The sequence below is a fragment of the Podarcis pityusensis genome, assembly GCF_964106645.2.
Source record: "Podarcis pityusensis genome assembly, chromosome: 14".
Classification (NCBI taxonomy): domain Eukaryota; kingdom Metazoa; phylum Chordata; class Lepidosauria; order Squamata; family Lacertidae; genus Podarcis; species Podarcis pityusensis.
In genome coordinates, this window is record NC_138039.1 from 46,858,522 (window position 1) to 46,881,728 (window position 23,207).

Consider the following 23,207-nt stretch of genomic DNA (forward strand, 5'->3'; position numbering starts at 1 on the left):
ATGCATATTTTAGTGAAAATAACATACAAAAATGCATTGTATCAGAGGAACTTGCTTTCTAGGAATGTATAGATTAAGTGAAATTGCATTTCAAAATTGTATTCTGCACCAAAGTGCAGATAGATTTTTATGAGGATTTTAAATAAAATTGCCAGCTGATGTTGGGATGTGAAGACCTGAATCTAAAGAGTGAAAACAAGGAAAACTGAGAGATCTGCGTCATCCTCATGTGTCAGGCTGCAACAATAGTCTCTCCCACATCCTCTCACCCACCAGTTTCCTGGAACACAAATCCCCTCCCTTCAGTTATCAGTGCCTCTGAAGTTGTTGTGGGGCTGGAGAATTGGGCTCTCATAAAAATTCCTTATCAAATGGACTTTATGATAAGCATTTTTATGGTATTTTTGATGTTACTCATCTTACTCGTCCTCCACCAGGATCTCCCCAAGAGAAGTCAAAACTGATGTTCACCATGTATGATATAGATGGAAATGGCTTTCTTTCAAAGGAAGAATTCTTCAGGATGTTGAGGTACTGGATAGTGCCGGGGAAGGAAGTCTTTTTCAGCTAGAGGGCCACATTTTATTCTCCCAAGGGCCGCATATCAGTGGTGGGCAGGGCAGACAGGTCAAGAAATGTAAACAGTAATGTAAACAGGCCGGTTTCTCTTTACCCTCCATCCAGCCAAGCAAAGTGTGTTATCCGAATGCAAGGACACATTCCTTCTAGGCAAAAGCCCTACAGGGTGAGGAACAAGGCCAGTGACAGAGAGTGGATTCTCTAACCCCAGTTTTGAAATTGAAATTCACACGAAGTGACAGTTTCTCCCTAGTGGATTCTGATATTCTTTTTTTTAAAAAAAAAATAATAATAATCAATGCTCAGTACACATATGACATCTAATACCATAAACTCTTGCAATTGAGAACAGAATGCATAATGTAAGGAAAAATTAAGCAGGTAGAGGTTATGTTGTTAGTGACCAGAAATGCTTAGGGTGGGCATCTGACTGCAAGGGTCTTAGTGAAGACTCAGATGTTCTGGGCCCCTTTTCTGAACATAATTTGACTCAGCCCACAGCCCTTTGATTCATGGCAGCTTTTGCAACAGGCTCCTTGTTTGCTGACCGCATTGTCTTCTGTTGCCTTTTAGGTCTTTCATTGAGATCTACAACAACTGCCTCTCGCGAGATCAGACTGAGAAGGTCATAGAGTCCTTGTTCAAGGAGTCAGGGTTCGAAGACAAACAGGAGCTCACCTGGGAAGATTTTAACTACATGCTGCGGGACCACGACCAGGAGTTCCGCTTCACTCACCTCTGCGTTAAAGGTAATGGAAAAGAGAGAGCTCAGGCCTGAGCTGGGGGGTGGGGGGCATGGAAAGGCAAAATTAAGCAGCTGAATTGTTAGGAAAATTGGAATTTCCAACCCTCACAATACTGGGGGAGCGTGGTTGGACTTGCAATGGAGAATCGGCCTTCCTTCTACTCCTCCACCTGTGGGGAATCTTTTTGGCTCCACATCTCTTCCTGAAGCCAACTTTGACAGGTGGGCAGGACAAACCACCTTCCGATCCCATGGCATCAATCATAACGCCCTTGTGTGGGATTGCCAAGTGCTCAACAGCCAGGTAGGTGGCTGTCTGCTGGGCCGTAGCTAGGGAGTGGTGAGGTGGGCTCCCTCCAGGGGCGTAGGCAAGGGGGGCACAAAATCGGCTTTAAAATATGTCCATAAATATAAATATTGATTATTGCCTTATAGGAAAAGGTTTTAAATAGAGGGTGAATTAAATGAGGGGAGGGGTTTGGAGAAGAGGCGGAAAGAATAGCTTATTTGTCAGTGGCTGAGGGGGCACAATCTGGACAGTTCTGCCAGGGGCGTAAGATCACCCAGCTATGGCTCTGGCTGTCTGGCACTTGGGTTAAGCATCTCTTTCCACCACCAATTTCCTGCTAGAAAAGCCTCTGTGTTTACAATCCATCTATATTTACAATGCCACTGTCAGAAACAGACTATATGGACCTCTGGTCTGAGACACAACCCTAAGAAGTTAGTGAGCTCTTTCTCTTCCCCTTATTCTGCAAAATCCTTCGTATGAACAGACATGACTTTCCTTATTCTGTCTCTCAAAGGAATTCCTGACAGATTCAGACAAAATGTGAGCAATCGAGCCTCCGTCATCGACAAGGACAGAAGCAACAAGTAAGCTCTCTGCTCAGCCACTGATCCTCTGTGAGCCGGGCTCCTCTCAAGCGCGTCCGGCACTCGCTCCACAGATACACAGCATACATTTAAAGCACATTTCCTCCTCTAAAGTATCCCAGGGACAATTACCACCACCCTTAACAAACTACAGTTACAAGGATTCTATTTTGGGGTGTGTGTGTCAGGGATGTGCCTTAAATGTGTTATCCGTTTCTCTGCTAAGCTTTTTGCTGTGGTTATAGTTCTGTTAATCAATCCATTCCTTACAGTTAAGTGAAAGAGTAAATTCACCTACTGGTTTTGAAAGAAATTCCCACACATTGATGCTGGACAGTGAAACTTAGCGTTGTTTATAGGGTATTCTCGTTCATGAAACATAGCTCCGGAGGGTCTTTTAACCATTTCCTCACTCTCCATTTTCCAGCTGAAATCCTTGCCCTGCCGAAACAAAAAACAAAAATAACCTGCCACTTCCCCTGGTTTTTAAATGGTTGCTATGTAAGGTGTTTAAATTGGTTTGGAGGAGGAACGAAAGGTTGCGAGATGAACATGTTTCTGCATATTTAAGGTAGTGTGGAGAGACAGGAGGAAGAGCCACGTTAAGGTTCTTTAAACGGCACTGAGTGAATTTCCACTGTGTGTTTCCTGGAGAGAGTGCTGAGGCCATTATGCCCTCTGGGCTACCACTGTGCCAAAGATATGTCTAACTGCAACCTGCTCATTCCTCTGAACAGTGTGCCCCACCCCCAGTATTATTGCATGGGCTATGCAGCAGTTAACCAGAGATCTTTGTTTCCAAAGAGTAAACGACGCTAGGCCTAAGGGCACTTCCAGACACAATGCCAATGAAAGTGCCGGGTGCTGTAAAAGGGTGTCACCCAGCACGCGATGTTATTGTGGTGCTAGCAGCAGCCAGCCCAGACTACCAGTCACGTAGAAAAACAACCTGATCCGTAGGTCACTTATGCAAAATGACTCGGCTCCACTTGCTAGCATCTCCTTGCTGAAACCCTGGAGAGCTGCTGCCGGTCAGTGTCGAACCAATGTGGTCTGGCTTGGTATAAGGCAGCCGTCCTATGTCTCTATTTGTTTTATTATATTTACACATAAAATTGCATGCTGAGGAATCGAGGAAAAAAATATGCTCAAGAGTGGAAAAAATGGCATAAAACTCGCTCACATGACAGGGTAAATAAAATCATTTTAAGGCAGCATATAGAACAAAACACAGATGACCCCTGTCTAATAATTGATTCCCCAGTGTAGGTGCTGCTATGTTAAACACAACCTTATGGCTGCAAAACAGATGTCATAAGAAAAATCCCTAGAAACACCCTAAGAGGAATGCCTGTTCTGTTTTCCATGCAACTAGATTTTCAGCATTTTCCGATTATCAAACCCACTTTCTCTAGAAGAGCTACAGCTGTTATTCAGAAAACAAAATGCTAAAGAAGATGAGTTGTTTCTTCTGCCAGAAATGTGGCAGAACAAATAAGCTGGGCATGGGAAATATTTAGGAAGGCTGGTGTTATTCACTTGCAGTGGGCAAACTTTTTCCTTCTAAGCAACCATAAAATCAAAGGGCCTGGGTCAGCTTTCTTGGTTCCAAGTCGTGTAATAGATAAGACTGTTCTCTGAAAGGCTATTATCTGCTTCCTTAAGCATCATCCTAAATCGGGAACAGCCCCTGATTCTGGAAGGAGATGCAACCTCTGGGGGAATGCCAGGGCAAAACCTGAGGAGGAGGCCAGGAAAAAAGTAAGTGTCTGATTGTATTTCTTAATAGCCTTCCAACGTGACATCTATTTAGATTAGAATTTATCATGGTGATCCCAAAACATGCATTTTCTGCTGCTGTAACTGCATTATGGAACTCCCTTCCCTCTGCCATATGTGAAGCAGAAACCATCAGTTACATCAGATCTCATGTAGAGTCATATTTTTGTCCAGGGCCCTATTTTTGTTTCTCTCCACTTTCTGAATTCTTGCTCTCCATATGCCTTTGAAGTGCTGTTTTATTCTGGATTTTTGTTTTAATAACATTGAGTTGTAGCCAAGTTGTACTCTGAGTAGGCGCAAGGGCACAAATTGACCTAAATTGGTCATATCCATCAATTTCAATGGGTCTAATCTGACTAGGAGTAGTATTGCATATAGCCCATTCATTTCAATAGATCTATTCCTTAGAAATTAAAAAGTAAAGGTAAAGGTAAAGGACCCCTGACAGTTAAGTCCAGTCGCGAATGACTCTGGGGTTGCGGCGCTCATCTCGCTCTATAGGCCGAGGGAGCCGACGTTTGTCCGCAGTTTTTCCGGGTCATGTGGCCAGCATGACTAAGCCGCTTCTGGAGAAGCCAGAGCAGTGCATGGAAACGCCGTTTATCTTCCCACTGGAGTGGTACCTATTTATCTACTTGCACTTTGATGTGCTTTCGAACTGCTAGGTTGGCAGGAGCAGGGACCGAGCAACGGGAACTTACCCCGTCGCGGGTATTCGAACCGCCGACCTTCCGATCGGCAAGCCCTAGGCTCAATGGTTTAGACCACAGCGCCACCCGCATCCTTAGAACTTAGTTGGGTTTATTTACTTATTTTATCAACATTTCTATACCGCCTGTGTGTAAAAAAAATTAAAATCAAAGCAGTTTACAAAAAGAATAAAATTATCAGTGAAAACAGTTGAAAACAACAATTTAAAACATTTTTTTTTTTAAGTCCATGATTAAGCTAAAAACCAGATTAAAGGGCATGTCATCATTCTCCGTATCTGGATAGGCTTCCCTGAATAAAAATGTTTTTTACAGGCACTGAAAAGAGTACGCTGAAGGTGCATGCCTGATCAAATGGGAATCTCTTGGGTCAAATGGGCACCTATTGGGTCAGGTGATCTTACAGCTTCAGCCCATTGTTTATTTTTGTTGTTGCTGTACACCACTTACATATATTTTTAATCATTAAGCAGTTTATAAAGGCTTGTAGTTAATTAATTTAAAACAGTGCTACCCTGAGAGCCAGTATAAAGTAATGGTTAGTGTTGGGCAGGAAGAGCCAGATTTAAATCTCCACCAAGCATGTTTTATAACCTTGAGTGATGGCACTTCCAGACTGTTGCTGCTTTTGAATGGAATCAATTGCATACCGGCAAATTCAAGTCAGGCAGTAAGAAAAGCAGGCGGAAAATGCAGCGGAAGAGGTGGAATAACACTTGTTTGGCGCAGCATCCCATCACCCCCCACCCCTTGCAATCATATTGGAACGAAGGCTCAACAAATAGCCAGCATTGCCTAACCTTTCCCTCAACCCTTTTGCAGACAGTTTGGGGTGAATGCTTCACAAACAACTGGTTGCTGTCCTTTCCTCATAACAAGTCAGGGTGAAATGGAATTGTTAAAGCGAGCGAGAACCATGTTTACTGCTCTCAGCTCCTTGGGGGGAATTGTTAAATTAGAAGGCAATGCAGAAGCACCATTCTTAAAGGGGGGTGGACATCCTTCCATGCCAATTCTCTGCTTTGTCTGAGGTTTGGCAAGGGATGCTCCTAGAAGTGCCAAACGTCAAATAATGGCTGTTGCCATTGGCACGTATCCATTTTGCATGCTATCCCAGATGCCCCAAAGTTAAGATTAGGACTGCAGCCCTGTACACATTTACCTGGAAGTGAACCCCATTGTACTCCATTGGGCTTACTTCTGAGTAGATGTAGGCTTCTTCTCTGGGACCTTATGACACACTTTTATGTTTTTATACGTGGGAGAGGAAACTTATAAAATGGCATCATTTCTTCTGAAGTTGCTACTTCATTCTGCTATAGTACATAAGGGAAATAAAACAGTCCCTGGGGGGTGGCAGATGTAAACATTCAGATAGCATCACAGCTGATTTGCATTTTATGATTGTTCTCTGAAATGCCCAGCCTTTGTGTGCCTATAGCGTCATAATATTTCCATATGCCTGGAAATGTCTTTCACCTTATCACCTCTGCCTGTGATGCAGTGCTTTGATGAGAATTGTTGTCCATTTCTGACGGACTCTCCCTTAGGCAAACACACAATGCTCATTTTATACACTGTTGAGTTTTGTTGATATCAATGCCTTGTTTGCCTTGTGGTCAGCTTTTAGGCCACAGAGCAAAATCAATCCCTGGAAGGTATCCAAATATATCATTGTCTCGTCTGTGACAAAGCCTTGGCACTAACCTCAGAGGAAAGTAGTTAATGGACTTTATATCGTTGTGGTCTGAGGGCCAATGTACGTGTTGCATCAAGGCTCAGGTTGGCTTTGTGTACTTAATTAAAGGACTGCAACTCCCCACATGAGCCAACCTGTACCTGGCGTTTGCCATCTGAGGTGGCAGCATGAGAATGGGCCTTTTTGGTGCTGCTTTGACATTTTGCTGTGTTCCTAACACAGCAACAAAGTCCTGTGACTCACCCTACCGTGACCAAAATTAGTTTATATATTTCAGCTGTGCTCAAGAACTATTTCTGCAATGTAATTGAGTTGGCAAATAAACATTTAATAATGGGGCATAATCAGTTTCTGGATTTGCTCCTTCTTGCAAACATCTTACACTGGGATTTCTGTACAATACAGTACTGTACAGTACATTATTCTGGCACTACAGTCAAATGCACTGGCAAATAATTAGCGTAGATTTTATTGCTGAGGAATGCTGTGTGCGTTACTAGCTGTTCTGGGATTCCTAGTTGGGTTAGGTTGTCCTGATATCTTAAATCAGTGCCTTCTAAACAACACATTAGTAAATATTTTTTCAGTTCCTCAGAAGAAGGTTTACATTTTCTTATGAGACATTCTGAAGGTGTATTAAAGTTAGGCAATTCATTTTTCTGAGGTCAGTGGTCCATGTATGTAAATAATGTCTGCTATAGATAAAACCTTCATCTGCTCTGTAGATCTTCTTTCAGCTTTTGGTTATATACATGAACTTCATAATCTTTGACAAGCTCCAAGATACTTTAAGAACAAACTTATTGCCCATGAATATATCAGCTTGCCTGGTTCTTTCTCTGAGGACCGACTTTGTGTCCTCCTGCCGTCTCAGGTGTGATGGTGAGCCAAATGAGATGGGTTTTGTGGTGTTGGTGGTCAAAGATGATGGGTGTTGTGTCCCAACATCTGGAGGGCACTGGCCCCAGGATGGGTGGGGCTCTCCTAGTCAATTCATATCTTGGCAGCCTTGCAAACCCTCATATGGACTTTCACTCCCTTGTTGCAGGCTGTCCTTTCCCCAGCCATATCTCTACACGGAGGCACGGAGGGAGAAGTACCAGAGGAGCAAAATTCACCAGAAAGTCCAGCAGTTCAAGCGCTTCATTGAGAATTACCGTCGCCACATCATCTGCGTGGTGATATTCTCAGCCATCACGGTTGGGGTCTTTGTGGAGAGGGCATACTGTGAGTTACCAGCCTATTTAGCTCCACCAAGCCAACTGCTGCGCCCAGGACCTAGCGTGGCCAGCCAGGGCCGGAACTCCACATCCTCATTCATTGAGGAAGGAGAAATGTCTGTCTCCAGAGGAGGCAGTGAGTGGCAGCCCCAGCTAAGGATGCCACCACGTACGTATCTGCTTGCAGCACAAACTAACGCCAGACTCAAAAAAAGCGAGACCCAAGACTGCTGCAAGTAGAGCTTGTTAATTGCTAATGAGGGAAGTTTGTTGCTAAACTTCCCGGTCCTGCTTTTTAGTGGCTGCTTTGGAAACCCAGACCTATAGGGTCACAACTTTAGTTGCAGTGCTGTTGCTGTAAAATGAAGCTGAATAGCTCCACTATAACCCAGACCCCACCCCACTGAGCACGCAGTAAGAAGCAGGAGGGAAGTTCTTTCAGGGTGTGAGCATATATAGTAACAAAACATGTTATTTAGAATGGCTTTGCATTGCCTTGCTTTTCCCCAGGAAGTAGTAAAGGGCTTGTAAGCCATGCCAGCATGTTTATAACCCCAGCCTGCTGAGAGGGGAGAATGGGAGCATGTGAGGTCCTCGTTCCTGCAGCAAACCATTTCTCCTCTGTCTCTAGATTATGGATTTGCATCGCCACCCACAGGAATTGCAGATACCACCTTTGTGGGCATCCTCATCTCTCGGGGAGCAGGAGCCAGCATCTCCTTCATGTACTCATTTATCCTGCTCACCATGTGTCGAAACCTCATCACTTTTCTGCGGGAGACCTTTTTCAATCGCTACATCCCTTTTGATTCTGCTGTAGACTTCCACCGCTGGATTGCAACTGGAGCCCTGATCTTTTCAGGTAGATTCTGAGAGGTCCTGCACACGTCTTCAAATGCCTATGCACGTCTTGCTTGGGTCGGCAGTGCACCTTGTAAAATAAAATTTCCAGGGAAAATAAATTATAACGATTAAATAATGATATGAGGAAAGTGCGTATCTACGGGACCACCTCTCTCAGTATGCCCCGCAGAGGACCCTAAGGTCCATAAATAGCAACACCCTAGAGGTCCCGGGCCCTAAGGAAGTCATATTAGCCTCAACCAGAGCCAGGGCCTTTTCAACACTGGCTCCGACCTGGTGGAATGCTCTGTCTCATGAGACCAGGGCCCTGCAGGATCTGATTTCTTTCCTCAGGGCCTGTAAGACAGAGTTGTTCTGCCTGGCCTTTGGCTTGGAATCAACTTGATCCCCTTCCCCGCTTACTTTTTCCTTTCTCCTTCTGTGATGGAGCTCCTATTTGGGGACTTACCTGGCTTTTTTCTGGCCCATGTAGGACCAGTCTGGATAGTTGGCCTTGGTGAAGACTTGACTTTTCATCCCCAAAAAGTTTTTGATTTGAGTTTCTACTGAAATGAGGCTGCATTTTAATGTTGTATTTTAATCTTGTTTTTAAATTGTATTTTAATCAATTGTTTTATACCTGGTGTTAGCCACCCTGAGCCCGGTTGTGGCTGGAGAGGGCGGGGTATAAATAAAATTTATTATCATCATCATCATCATCCACCTAAGAGCAAAATGTTGCCACGATAAAATACAATAAAAAGTGCAATAGTTAAGATCACCATCAAATACAGGAGCTGAAGACCAGCAGCCGAAACACATAGACTGACAAACGACACCTTAAAAGACCTAAGAGAAGTCCACTTACCTCCTTAGGTGGGTGGCTTTGCGGCCAGGCCTCAGGCCCCCACGGTGATCCAGCCAGGGGGCAGAGGCTGGCATCCTGCTTGCTGGTGCTTGGCCACACCAATGGAGCTGGGTGGGGCTGCGCTCGGGGAGCGGGTTCAGCTGGGCAGCTCCGCGGGAAATTTAAAGCACAGCGCAGCAGGGAATCGCCCTCTCTTGCCCCTCGCCGGATCACTGTGGGTCATGGGGCCTTGGCACGCAACGGAAAAGTATTTGCTGAGTACCAATAGGAGAGCGATGTAGGTGCCAAGTGAGGAACCTGGGAAGCTGCTTTATAGTAAGTCAGTGTTGTCTACTCTTGCTGGCATCAGCTATCTCATGATCAATGCTGTTTTGTAACAACAAAACAAATGCTTGCAAAGTGGGACTTTCCCCACATTTCATTTCTACTACAGCCCCTTCCACCTGCCAGAAAAGCCACTTCTGAGGGTTGCGGGTTCCAAACGGCATGCAGTTTATGTAGGGATGGGTGAATTTCTTAATTTCCGTTTCTTAAGTTTCTCATTTTTCCCGTCTAAAATTCAGTTTTTCACATTTCCACGGCCATCTGCAATCTCAATTTTTTAAAAAAATAAATCCTGAAAATTCTTCATTTAGCTCTTCATTTATTTCTCCTAATGAACACATCTTGCCTGCAGTTTTGATTAATGCACGCATTTTTGCAAGGAACTTATATTAATAGAATGCATTTTATGTTATTTTCACGGTTATTTTTTTATGCATGTTCCCTCCTAATATATTCATTTAATTCATAGACATTGTTTGGAGGGAAAACTGCACAATGAAATTCAGAGAAGTGCAACTTTCAAAGAGTTAGCTGTGCTTCAGTTCAAGGACTGTGAATTTGCTTTTTTAAAAAAGGGGAAAAAAGAATGCAAACAGCCCGGAACAGATTTGAAATTGCTTTTATAGTTGTTGCTGTGGATGCATTCTCTCACTACTTTTGCACCCTGCAGTTCTGCACACCCTGGGCCATATTGTGAATGTCTACATCTTCTCAGTCACCCCTCTCAGCGTCCTGTCCTGCCTCTTCTCCAACACCTTTACAAACGATGGGTAAGTTGGGAGTGCCTTCTCCCCCTTCATACATACCGTATTTTTCGCTCTATAAGATGCACCCAACCATAAGACACACCTAGGTTTTAGAGGAGGAAAACAAGAAACAAGAAAGCAATGCAAAGCCTCTTGAGCGAAGAGGCAGGAGCGCTCCCGCTGCACACAAGAGGCTTTGCGTCGCTATCCCTGAAGCCAGGAGAGCAAGAGGGATCACTGCGCACCGATCCCTCTTGCTCTTCTGGCTTCTGGGATAGCTGCGCAGCCTGCATTCGCTTCATAAGACGCACACACATTTCCCCTTACTTTTTAGAAGGGGAAAAGTGCGTCTTATAGAGCGAAAAATACGGTAATAGCTGAAGAACGCAAAGGAGAGCTGGGCAACCAAGATGGCTAGAGAAAGAACAGAAGCCATGATCTTTGAGCATTTTGTGCAGTACTTTGAGCTTTTTCTTACCACTGTTTTAGCATGGGAATCCCAATACTTCTTTGGTGGATTTTGAAATATTGAACCAGTCTTGTGAATACTCCAAAAATCCTGTCTAGGCAACATTCTAAACCATGGGTAGGCAAACTAAGGCCCGGGGGCAGGATCCAGCCCAATCAAATTCTAAATCCAGCCCTTGGACGGTCTGGGAATCAGCATGTTTTTACATGAGCAGAATGTGTGCTTTTATTTAAAATGCACCTCTGGGTTATTTGTGGGGCATAGGAATTCATTCATTCCCCTCCCCCCCAAAAAATATAGTCCGGCCCCCCACAAGGTCTGAGGGACAGTGGACTGGCCCCCTGCTGAAAAAAGTTTGCTGACCCCTGTAACAGAGGCATTGAAACCAGCTGCATTGAATCGCAGTCTGCACATGCCCTATTTTCACAAGATTTCTTCAACTTGGCCCCAAAGGAGAGGTCAAGATTCCTTGCTTTAAAATAATAGTACAGTGGTACCTCGGGTTACATACGCTTCAGGTTACAGACGTTTCAGGTTACAGACTCCACTAACCCAGAAATAGTACCTCGGGTTAAGAACTTTGCTTCAGGATGAGAACAGAAATCATGCTCTGGCGGTGCGGCAGCAGAGGGAGGCCCCATTAGCTAAAGTGGTGCTTCAGGTTAAGAACAGTTTCAGGTTAAGAACAGATCTCCGGAACAAATTAAGTACTTAACCAGAGCTACCACTGTAATGATGACTCATACATGACTTCTTTCAAGATCAAGGAGTGACGGTGGTATTCAGCCTTTCCTCTGTATCCCCAGTCTGTATCACTGCACCTTCAAAACTTTTATGTTTTTCCTCTGTATAGTAAGCAATGACTTTGGGGGGAAACCGCACAGGTCAAGGCAAGGGTTCGCCTTCTCTCCTGCAGTTCCCCTCTTTTCAATGCCATCACGTGGAGCTGCTTATTTCCAAAAACAGCAGTTAAGACAAATAAATAACACTTGGGCTGCACTCCTAATTGTCCATAGCACTTTCGTTCCAGTCTGCCTTGCTTGTGCTTATCAAGGCTTTACATTGTGCCATCATTTCTTTTCTTACCAGGTCACAGTTTCCTCGCAAATATTACTGGTGGTTTTTTGAGACTGTCCCAGGTAAAGGCAGGTGGAGGTGTGGGCTCTTGGAGGGTGGGTGGGTTGCAGCAGCAGGACCATAGCTGTTAACCGTCCCTTATTTGGTGGGAAACTCCCTTATCCCAGCGCTGTGTCCCGCTGCTGTCCCTTATTGATGATGTCCCTTAAATTTCCCGGGTTTCAAAGGAAGCAGCTCCTCTCCCTCCCTCCCTGCTGGCCAGGGAGGAGGGAGGCTCCAACTGTGTTGCTTGGCTGCGTTGCTCACCCAATAAGGAGTCTAAGAACGACTGGGGGGTGGAGCTTGCATGCCTTGTGCCAATCAAATCGGCCACAGTGGTTTTCCTTGCTGCATCCCCTTTGCCGGGTTGCTGCGCTGTGGGAACCACCACTTGAGGCTTCGTTTGGCTGCTGGCTGGGCTTTCTGCCTTTGGCTCAGAGGGCCTCAGAAGTTGAACATACTTGTGCCTTGAAAATCCCTTATTTTGGCTGCTGATCCCTTATTTTTGAGGCTGCTAGTCCCTTATTTTCAAATCTGTAAGTTGACAGCTATGAGCAGGACCACACATGGCGGCTGTCTATTTTAACACGTGTTCCTCTTTTTTTCCTTTCTCTCTCAGGCATGACTGGGGTGCTTCTTCTAGTTGTCCTCGCCATTATGTATGTCTTTGCAACTCACTATTTCCGGCGAATCAGCTTCCAGGGGTTCTGGATCACTCACCATCTCTACGTGCTTCTCTATATCCTGGTAATTCACTCTGGAGCCCTGCCTCTACCCTAGTGCCATTGTAACAAAAGGCACACCCACACACCATCCATTTAAAGCACGCACAAAGCTGCAGTTCCCAGCACCCTTAATAAACTACAGTTCCCAGGATTCTTTGGAGGGAACTGTGTGCTTTAAATGCATCGTGTGGATGTGACCAAATGTAAACAAGACACAATGTGTCAGGATTTGGGGGAGATTGGCATTTGCAGTTTCTGCAATGAGGTGTGCTGTGCTGGATAGATCAATGTTCTGGCTCTCCATGAGGCAGGTTTGGATGTTCATGGAGGCTTCTGGGTAGGAATATATAGCTCTTTGCTTGTGCAAGATCCTTTGGTGCTCTGCCTGCCCACTTGAGCACAGTTGTGGAAGAAGAGGTTTTTCTTTTCTTCTCAATGCAATATAACTGAAGTGTTGGGTTGTGATGTGTCCTCCAGGTTATCATCCACGGCAGCTATGCTCTGATCCAGCAGCCCCGCTTCCACATTTATTTCATTGTCCCAGCCCTTATCTATGGGGCAGACAAACTCATCAGCCTGAGCAGGAAGAAGGTGGAAATTGCTGTTGTGAAGGCTGAACTTCTCCCATCAGGTACAACTTAGAAGTCTTCTGGTGCTGGTCCTCTCTATGTTTAAAATACGGTGGAAGGAACTTCCTGTCCTTGATCTATCACTAGTAACATCTAAGACAAGTGAGGAGCAATTTCCAGCCCAGGGACCACATTCTGGGCAACCTTCCAAGAGTCACAGGCCAGTGGTGGGTGGGGCCAGATGCAGAAGTGGGTGGAGCAAGGAATGTAAAGTAGGGTGTGTTCTTCCACAGACCCCTCACAGTCCTTCATCGGGACAAGCAAGAAGCCCTGTCAGAGTTCACAGACACATTCCAGCCACTCCTGATTTGAAGCAGGGCCAATGAGGGGGTGTGGCCTGGAGAGGGGCGTGGCCTGCAGAACTTCTGAAGGCTAGAGAGCTGCATTTGGCCATGGGACCTGAGGTTCCACACCCCTGATCTAAGATGACCCTACCCTCCCTCCCTGGTGCTAGGCTGCCATCCTTGTCAGTGGCAGGAGCTGTTCTTCAAGGCAGCAGGGCTGTCTTGAAGAGAGCTTTCTCAGGGGAGGGACAGGGAGGAAGGAAACACTCCTTCTGGGCAGGAACAACTTTGACAACAGGAGCAGCTTAGGGCTCTTACTGGGCCCAGACAGGGGCTGCTCAGCCTGCTTAGCTGGGATTTGAGTGGACGGTATTGGGACTGGATATCATTAGCTGAGATTCCAGATGACTAGATGACCCTTGGAGTCGGTCCAGTTCTATGATTCGTGCCTTAATGGCAAACATGCTCGGGCCTCTCCTTTTTCTTGGCTCAGGAGTCACTCGCCTCCAGTTCCAGAGGCCCCAGGACTTTGACTACAGGTCTGGGCAATGGGTGCGGATTGCCTGCTTATCTCTGGGGACCACTGAGTACCACCCCTTCACGTTGACCTCTGCCCCCCATGAGGACACATTGAGCCTGCACATTCGAGCAGCTGGGCCTTGGACAACTCGGCTGCGAGAGCTTTACTCCCCGGAAAGCATAGCAGAAATTGGCAAATATCCCAAGGTAAGGCTATAATGTCTTCGTTCTCTCCACCTCACCCACCCTAGCATAGATTTAAAGAACCGCGGTACAGAAATGTCTTCAATAGATACTTAAAAGCACTTGTGCTTTCTGGTTCCAACCACAGAATTGCTTCCTCTGCTACCAATTCAGAAAACTAAACAGGGAAGAGGAATCTGTGGCCCACCAGACGTTGCTAGACTACAACTCCCATCATCCCTGACCATTGGCTACCATGGCTGGGGCTGATGGGAGTTGGAGTTCAGCGACACCTAGAGAGCCACAGGTTCCCCATTCCCGGCAAAAAGCCATCCCTCCAATACCTACCCCAAACTATTAGTTGTAGGCAGAAGTCAGCTCTTGCTAACTAGACTTAGTGGGAGTCATCCTACTTTGTCATCTGAGCAAAGGAGCAAGCCGTGCTGGCCCTCAGGCTCCCTCTTCCTCATGTCTCATGAAATGCTTATTCTGTTCCCCTCTCTTTCTGCAACCGCTGCCTTAAGAGACCAGTCTGCAGCTATGCTGTTTTTTCTCTCTTGACCATGCCACTCTTTGAATGCTAAGGCAGGGCAGGGCAGCAGGCAGTGACACCAGGGAGGAAAAGGAGATGATCCAGCGGGCACCCTTCTGGGGTGTGGGCTCAGCAGGGGCTCAATAGTGCCAAGCTCTGGCACCAGCCCTGGAAGCAAGTGAAGTTTTGTTTTCATATCTCTCTCTCCCTCACTCCCTCTCTCTCTCTCTCTCTCCAGCTCTACCTGGATGGACCTTTTGGAGAGGGGCACCAGGAATGGAACAAGTTTGAAGTGTCTGTGCTGGTGGGAGGAGGCATCGGCGTGACGCCCTTTGCTTCCATCCTCAAAGATCTTGTTTTCAAGTCATCAGTTGGGTCCAGGATCTTGTGCAAGAAGGTGAGGTTGAAGGAATGGAGAAATGGCTGGGTTCTTGTCCTTGCTAGCCACTGAGTCAGTGTTAAGAACATATGCCACCATCCTGTTCCCATGGAGATTTTGTGAACTATATAAGTAACAGAAAATGAGCAATCATATTTCTTTCATAGTTTTCCCTGACTTTACAGTCTCTCCTTTGGAAGTCTTAAACCAACCTCCCCCAAGCTGGTGCCGACCAGATATTGTAGGACCCCATTTCCCAGTAGCTCCAACCAGCATGACCAATGGTCAGAGATGATGGGAGTTGTAGACCAGCAACATCTGGAGGACACCACATTTGCTACCCCAGCCATAGAAGCTTCAGCATGCTTTCCCCTAACACGGGGATGCTTAATATTCCCATGAGAAGAACTTGTGGTATATAATCACTTGGAATTAGACCTTGAAAATTGCAGGAGTTGCAACTCTACTAAGCTTAGCTTGGTATGCACAAGCAATCACTGGGCTTGGATGAGAAGACCCAAAAGGATCACAGCAAGTGATGGTGAAATGATAATGGACGTGGAGGTCAAAGCATGAAGTTCTGACATGGGCCAGTGTGGTTTCCTGGTGCAATTTAGAAGACCAAAGGAGGTCAATGACAGGCCTCTAGATTCAGCCCATGGAGCTGAAAGGATGAGAGGGGTCCAGGTGAGCGGAGAGGTTTTGATGCAAGAGCTTGGAAGGAGGAGCCCATATAGCAGGTGCAGGTGTAATTTTAGGGGATTTCTGATAACAGCCTTGTTCACTTTCCTCTTGTTCCCAGATCTATTTCATTTGGGTGACGCGGACCCAGCGGCAGTTTGAGTGGATGGCTGACATCATCCGAGAGGTAGAGGAGAACGATCAGTGCGATCTGGTCTCCGTGCACATCTACATCACACAGCTGGCGGAGAAGTTTGACCTGCGCACCACCATGCTGGTGAGCCCCACATGCCAAAACTGCAGAGCAGCCAGACACATATGTGCAGAAAACCTGAACTGACGTTGGTTCTGATTCCGCTTTAAAGAGCAGGTTTTCACAGGGAAAGCTCAGGGCAAAATAGAAAAAAATGCTTGGACACAGTGTGTTAAAGTGGAGACATCTGCCTGGAAGGAGCAAGGCAAAAGGTTAAGTCTAGATAAGCCCTAAGTTTTTTACATATGAAGATAAAAGCAAAAGCACAACACCAGTGACCTTCCCAGTCGCTCCTGCTGTTTCTTCTGCCAGACGAGAAAAAAGGTGCTGTGCACGACTGACAAATACTAGAGCTGGTGTAGCATAGTGTATACGAGACTGGCTACAATTCAGGAAATCCCTGGTTTGAATTTCTCCTTTGGCATGAATGCTATCTCAGCCTCAGTCCCCACATTTGCAAGATAGGGAGCCGAATAATAATAATGCCCACCTTAAAAGGCAGTTGTAAGGCTTGCAGTTGTGTGCAAAGTGCTTTGAACATGTGAAAGTGATGTTCTCTACAAGTGTTAAGTATTATTAATTAGTAGGACCTTCGTTTATGTATAAAATTCAATATTACTTTATTTATATTTAATAACTTTAGACATATTACCTGAGCTGTTCTGGTTGGTTGGTCCCACCAACCCACATGCATATTTTTTTTTAAAAAAAATCATTAGTTTATGCATGAATTTATATATCACTTTTCACTTCCACATAGTTTCCCTCCCTGAAGCAGTTCATAAGGATAATAAAATAGTGAGAAGAAAATAAATTTAAAACCCATAAAATTAACACTAAAAATAGCAGTGTCATCAGCCTCCGAGCATGAAGAAGTATGGAAAGTGTGTCTAAACAAAACGGTTTTAATGATCTTTCTGAAAATGGGAGAGGAGGGGATTAAAGAAGCCTTCCGGAAGAGGGAGTTTCCAAACCTAGGTGCAGCCACCAAGAAGGCCCTGTCCTGCATTTCCACCAAGCCCACGTGAGACATTGGTGGGATTGTGCAGCAGAGCCTCCCCAAAGCTCTTAACAGGCAGGCAGAGTTGTGCCGAAGCTGGTGGTCCTTCAGATATTCTAGACACAAATCTTCCCACCTTGGATCAAATCTATGTTTCCAGGTGCTATAAGAAAGCTGCAGAGATAGTGCAGGATAGTGCACACCCCGGAAATGATCTCTTTCAGGTTCTGCCTTCTGGAAGAAGGTACAGGGTTATAAAGACTAGGACTAGCCTCCTGAGAAACAGTTTCTATCCAAATGCTATTTTGGTTTTTAATGCAGTGTAAGGAGTCGCTATGGGAGTGTATTGTATTTTAAAAATGGGGTATCACAGTTTTTAGGGTGCTAACCAGGCTGGGATAGCAGGCTTGTTGGTTTTGATTGTCTTATGTAGACCCCCCCCCCAATTTCATTCTGTATGGGACAATGACAATAAAGATTATAGTATTGTACAGTGGTACCTCGCAAGACGAATGCCTCCCAAGACAAAAAACTCGCTAGACGAAAGGGTTTTTTGTTTTTTGAGCTGCTTCGCAAGACGATTTTCCCTATGGGCTTGCTTCGCAAGACGGAAACGTCTTGCAAGTTTGTTTCCTTTTTCTTAACACCGTTAATACAGTTGTGACTTGACTTCGAGGAGCAACTCATAGAACGCGGTGTGGTAGCCTTTTTTGAGGTTTTTAAAGACTTTGGTGATTTTTGAAGCTTTTCCAAAACTTTCCCGACATCGTGCTTCGCAAGACGAAAAAAATCGCAAGACGACAAAACTCGCGGAACGAATTAATTTCGTCTTGCGAAGCACCACTGTATATTAAATTAAACTAGTATACCCGTAGATCTCCACATCATGTTCCTGGCTACATGCCTGGACCAGAACATTGCTTGTTCTAACAAGACCTGCTTCTACGTTGGGGAATCTAGAACAACAAGGTGGTGATAATGGTAGCTGTGAACAGCGGGTTCCTTCCCCCGACGCAAGCCATACTCTGACCGTCACCGTCTCTCTTTCTAGTACATCTGCGAGCGGCACTTCCAGAAGGTCCTCAACCAGAGCTTGTTCACTGGCCTGCGCTCTGTCACCCACTTTGGTCGACCGCCATTTGTCCCTTTCTTCTGCTCACTGCAAGAGGTCCACCCTGAGGTCAGTGCTGGCAATGGGCAGAGGGCTCCTGTGGGCAGTTGTGGGATTCAGTTTTGTGAATTGCATATTAACAGGCTTCATGCGACAGAGGGCATCTTAGGCTAGCCAAGCGTGCTTGCTAAATGGAACACAGGAAGCTGCCGCCTCCGAGCTCAGATGTTTGCTCACTGAGATGTTTTCCCCATCATCTGCTCCCTGAGATCATTTTAAATTGGGATCCTAGGGAATGAACCGGGGGCTTTTCTGCAAGCAAAGCAGGCCAGCAGCCACAGAGCTATGGCCCCTTCCTGAAAGGATGAGGAGAGCTACCACAACAAGCTTCCTAAAGAGTAATTAGCAGTGCTGCCTATGATGTTTCATCACTTAGCATCCCTCTGGTGCAGGGGAGAGAATTTGATCCAGCCACTGGGTCAGATTCCTATCTCTCCTGCTGTTGGGATAAAAAGCAACAATGCATTTTAGACAGTTACCTGTACCAGGGACGGCTGACGATAGACAGAAAGGGGACCTATTTTTACTCCTGTTGGTTCCTTCTTGTTGGCATATAGATCACTTCCTTCCATGCTTTGACTTCTTCCTTCTTCTTCAGCCAGTCTTCCTTCCTTTGTCCTCGTGTTAGGACCCCTTTCCTTTAACCTCATGACTCCAAAGCGGGTGCCTGTGAGCTTGTGCTCTGAAGTTTGCCTGAAGTTAACTTTGTTTTATTCTTTCAAGGCCCCCGTAGGGAATTCAGTTGTGCTGTTGATCAAGCCACAACTTTCTTTGCCCCTAACCTGACCTCATGTACATGGATGTAAGCAGGCAGCAATTTCCACCCTTTCCTACATTTGTCACAATCAGCATTTTCCCCCTTCCACTACACTCCGGCTTCTGCTAAAACCTGCTATTCTTCTCGCTATCCGCTATGCCTGAAACTAACTCAGGGAATTACGTAATTAATAAATAAATAAATAAATAAATGAAAACATAACTAGACGGGTGAGAGACCATTGAACTTGTGCCAGGATTTTTTATTTTTTTTAACAGCACTCTCAGGTCGGATTGACCTTTACCACATAAAAAGTATGCCATGAGTTAGTTCCTTTCCTCATTGCAGTGCTCCATTTGTATGTTGTGTAAAGAAAGAACAGCTGATGCAATGGAGGTTTTACAGCACAATGTATGTCACACAGTAGCAATCGTCGGTTGAAAAGTCGGTTATGTGAAATCTATAAATCAGCTGCCTGCCTAGATGGCAAACATTGTGGGTCCTCCCTTATGTGTGTCTATCCCTGATTGAGGAAGGGATTTGCTCTTAAGGCACAGAAGCAGGGCCAGGAAAACCAGGCAGTGTGTGTGTGTGTGTGTGTGTGTGTGTGTGTGTGTGTGTGGAGTTGCAGCCCTTACTCTGCAATTGTAGCGGACGCACATCAAGCGGGTGGTTGGGTATTTATAGAAATCTGCATTTAGGAAAGCCTTCCTCTACACATGCTTCAGAATGAGATGGTAGAAACTTGACGTGGTAGAATAACTAAAAAAAAAAAGTAATGGAAGTAGAAAAGGAGGGATCCCTCTGGACTTTCATTTCATTCCACATTTGTGATTATTTGTGCTCATGATGCTATTGGGACCACCACACACAATCCCATTTCCATTTTTTGCATCTGCAGAAGTTTTGGGGCTGTCACACTGATTCACTTCCAATCAGTGCATATCCTGTAACTTCCTGCAAAGATTCTGTAACTTTTTATACCACAAATGTTCTGGAGCGTGTCCTTCGTTATGGCCTTTCTGGACAGCAGTAATGGGATATGGTTGGGGAAGGATTGCAGGAGAAACAAAAGCAGAATAAATCACCCACTGATGCACTGTTGTTGTATCAAGAACGGGCTGCGGGATACATCCGCAATAAAACACTCGTCTGAAGAGGGGCCCTAGGGTTTAAAAATGTCCTCTCTGCCGTTCAAATGTTGGGAGAGCTGTAGCTCAGTGGTAGAGCCCATGTTTTATATGCAAAAGGAGCAAGGTTCAATCCTCCTGTATCAGCAGTTAAAACTTGAAAGGATCAGGCAACAGATGACAAGGAAAGACATTCACATTGGCGGCTGGCCTGCAGTATGTGCAGAGAATGCCAGGCTACGTATTGAAATAATCCAACTTCTTATAAGGCGGCTTCCTATGATTTCTTTTGTTTTAGAACATGGGGGAGCATTTCAAACTGGCGTGCCCCACGTGTGACCTCAAATGATCCAGCTCGTGTCTGCAATTTCTTCTGCTTCTCCTTCTCCTTCTCCTTCTAGAGCAGGCCTCTGCCATGGATGCACTTAGGCATCACCTGGAGCTTAGAGCCTGACCCAAGAAAGCAGGACTTGGCGCTCTCCTTTTTGCTGTTCACTTATTTTGAGACATTCATTTATTTAAAGAATGCCTATTGAGATCAAGCAGGTGCCTTCCCTGTATTCTCTTTGGCACCTGCTGAAAACATTCTTGTCTAGACAAACCTACCAAGACGCTTAGAAAGTTGATGTGAATTTTAACCTATTTTACTATTTCAACTTTTTGTATGTTTTTAACTATTGCTGTCAGATTTTCTCGTTTTAGCTTTAAGTCTTTTGAATATTGTTGTTGTTATTATTATGACAATCAAGTGGTGTATAAATTTCATGAAATAAATACATAAAATGCTCTTATAATGACCCGCTAGAGTGGAAAATTTTAAGAAGGGGCCCAAAGCTGCTGGTCCCTCGGCTGTGTCTGTTTCCTTTCTCCCCTCTCTTCTGCTACTGCCCAATGTGTTGGGTATTGCCTGGTGACCAAGTTCTTTTGGTTTGTTGTTTCCAGGTGAGGAAGATTGGTGTGTTCAGCTGTGGCCCTCCAGGCATGACCAAGAATGTGGAGAAAGCATGTCAGAAGATCAACAAGCGCGATCAAGCCTATTTTGTCCATCACTATGAGAACTTTTAGCCCTTTAGCAGACTCTGCTGGGCTTCCGGGGGGCGAATGCCCATCTCCCCAACCAGCTATCTTCTTTCCAGTGTGCATTGTTGGACAGTGGTTTACATTGGATTCTTACTTTTAGCACCATAAGGACAGCTGTACTTTTTATCCCTGCGTAGAATTTTAATGCCTCTGATGCCTGAGAAGTTACTGCTGCATGGACTGGAAACATAGCTCTAGCACTCGCTTGTTTGAATGTAGATGGAAAGTGATGTGACATCCTATTCATGGAGCATTAGTGCAATGGTAAACCAGTGTGAAATTGGTTTAAGGGTCGAATTTATCTTAATGCTGCCAGCTTTTTTAAGTGTACATAATTTCCCCTCGTATATTCAATAAACATTTTCCAATCTTCTCTAAACGTATGTTCTTCTTGTTCTGTTATTCTATATGTTAAGTCTGCAAGCTGCGCATAATTTCATCATCTTAAGTTGCCATTCTTCATTAGTTGGGACCTCATTTGTTTTCCATTTTGGGGGCTAACAAAACACGGGCCGCAGCAGTGGCGTACATAAATAACCTTTTATGATGGATATAATAATGGAATACTGAATGGTTTAGTTTATGTAAAATATGCAGGGATTTATGATATGCAAAATGAACCATGGAAAGAGAAGAAGGGAAGTCAATGATATTTTAAGAATGTTTAAATGAGTATTCAAAATTGTAAAACAGAAAATCATATATATATTGTGATGGGACGATGAGCTGCTTGTGTATAAAATCCTAGTCCCTCAGAGTTTGGTCAAGTTTGCAAACCTCTGTCTGTAACGGAGCCCCTTAAACATGGCTCCGTCAGTCGCTGGCAGATTCCGACAGTGGTTGCTTTCGGAATCGCTTCCAACATAAAAGCTCCTTAACGGAAACACGTCTTCTGGACTCTCTGCGTGACAGTTTCCGGCGAGGAGTGGGTGTCCCTACAGGAGGTCCTGAAACCTCCCCACTGTTTTCGCTGGAAGTGTCTCTGAGCCATCCCTCCAGCTCCCTTTCCCTCAGCCCAGCTCCTCTCCCCCTACTGGTTCCCTCTTCAGCTGCTGAGTCTCTCCCAACCTGTGTGAGCCCTTTCACTTCCCTTCCTTCCGATGGCAGTTCCCTGACATCCACCTCCCCTCCAGGGCCCCCTTCATCCCCTCTCGCCCCCTCCTCTACGGGCGGTGAGGAGGCAAAACCCCGGAATGAACTTCCTTCATCTTCCGATGTCCCGAACACTTCTCTCCACCTGTTGCGGTTCCTGGTCTCGAAGTACTCCTCCTCCTCAGAGTCCATCTCCCCTTCCCCTTCCGATTCCGAGAATCCTTCCAACTCCTCCTCCTCATCGGTGGTCCCAAAGTATTCCCTCCGGAACCTCTCCACAGGCTGAGGTTTCCTTGGGAACCTTTGATGGAACGTTTCTATCAATACCTCGTCATTGATATCTTCTGCCATTACCCAAGTGTTTTCTGACTCCGGTTCTCCTTCCCACGCTACCAAATACTCCACCTGATCCCCCTTCCATCTGGCGTCGAGGATTTCTGCCACATGGCTGCTGCATTCCCTTTCTTCTATGACCGGTCCCCGAGTGGCCATCCCTTCTCGTCCCCCCTCATACGGTGACAGTAACGACCTGTGAAATACTGGGTGCAGTTTCATGTGGTTGGGTAACCGGAGCCTGAAAGCCACTGGGTTGACCTGTTGAATGACCTCAAAGGGACCCAATCTCCTGGGTCTTAATTTCTTACAACCTCCTTTGAACGGCAACCCTTGGGTTGACAGCCACACCCTATCTCCCACCCTTATGGTTTCACCTTCCCTTCGGTTCTTGTCTGCCTGCCTCTTGTATTCTTCCTTCGCCCTTTCTAAGTTGAGTTGGAGCTGACGATGGATTGCTTCCATTTCTTCTACAAAATGCT

At 45.5% G+C, this 23,207-nt stretch overlaps 1 protein-coding gene across 2 annotated transcripts in view; it reads left to right on the forward strand.

The window, feature by feature from the left end:
- The window catches only part of LOC308462532 (dual oxidase 2-like), a 52,648-nt gene extending 30,965 nt beyond the window's left edge, over positions 1-21,683 (forward strand). For both annotated transcript variants that reach the window (XM_080980254.1, XM_080980255.1), the window contains 15 exons: positions 438-531; positions 1,153-1,328; positions 2,131-2,200; positions 3,866-3,961; positions 7,440-7,618; positions 8,243-8,473; positions 10,317-10,416; positions 11,951-12,000; positions 12,597-12,724; positions 13,180-13,333; positions 14,109-14,341; positions 15,088-15,246; positions 16,031-16,186; positions 18,214-18,342; positions 21,163-21,683. In XM_080980254.1, the coding sequence (XP_080836380.1) occupies positions 438-531; positions 1,153-1,328; positions 2,131-2,200; positions 3,866-3,961; positions 7,440-7,618; positions 8,243-8,473; positions 10,317-10,416; positions 11,951-12,000; positions 12,597-12,724; positions 13,180-13,333; positions 14,109-14,341; positions 15,088-15,246; positions 16,031-16,186; positions 18,214-18,342; positions 21,163-21,285 (2,078 nt within the window). In that variant the 3' untranslated portion in view covers positions 21,286-21,683. The remainder of the gene's footprint in view (positions 1-437; positions 532-1,152; positions 1,329-2,130; positions 2,201-3,865; positions 3,962-7,439; positions 7,619-8,242; positions 8,474-10,316; positions 10,417-11,950; positions 12,001-12,596; positions 12,725-13,179; positions 13,334-14,108; positions 14,342-15,087; positions 15,247-16,030; positions 16,187-18,213; positions 18,343-21,162) is intronic.
- Positions 21,684-23,207: the final 1,524 nt, after the last annotated feature.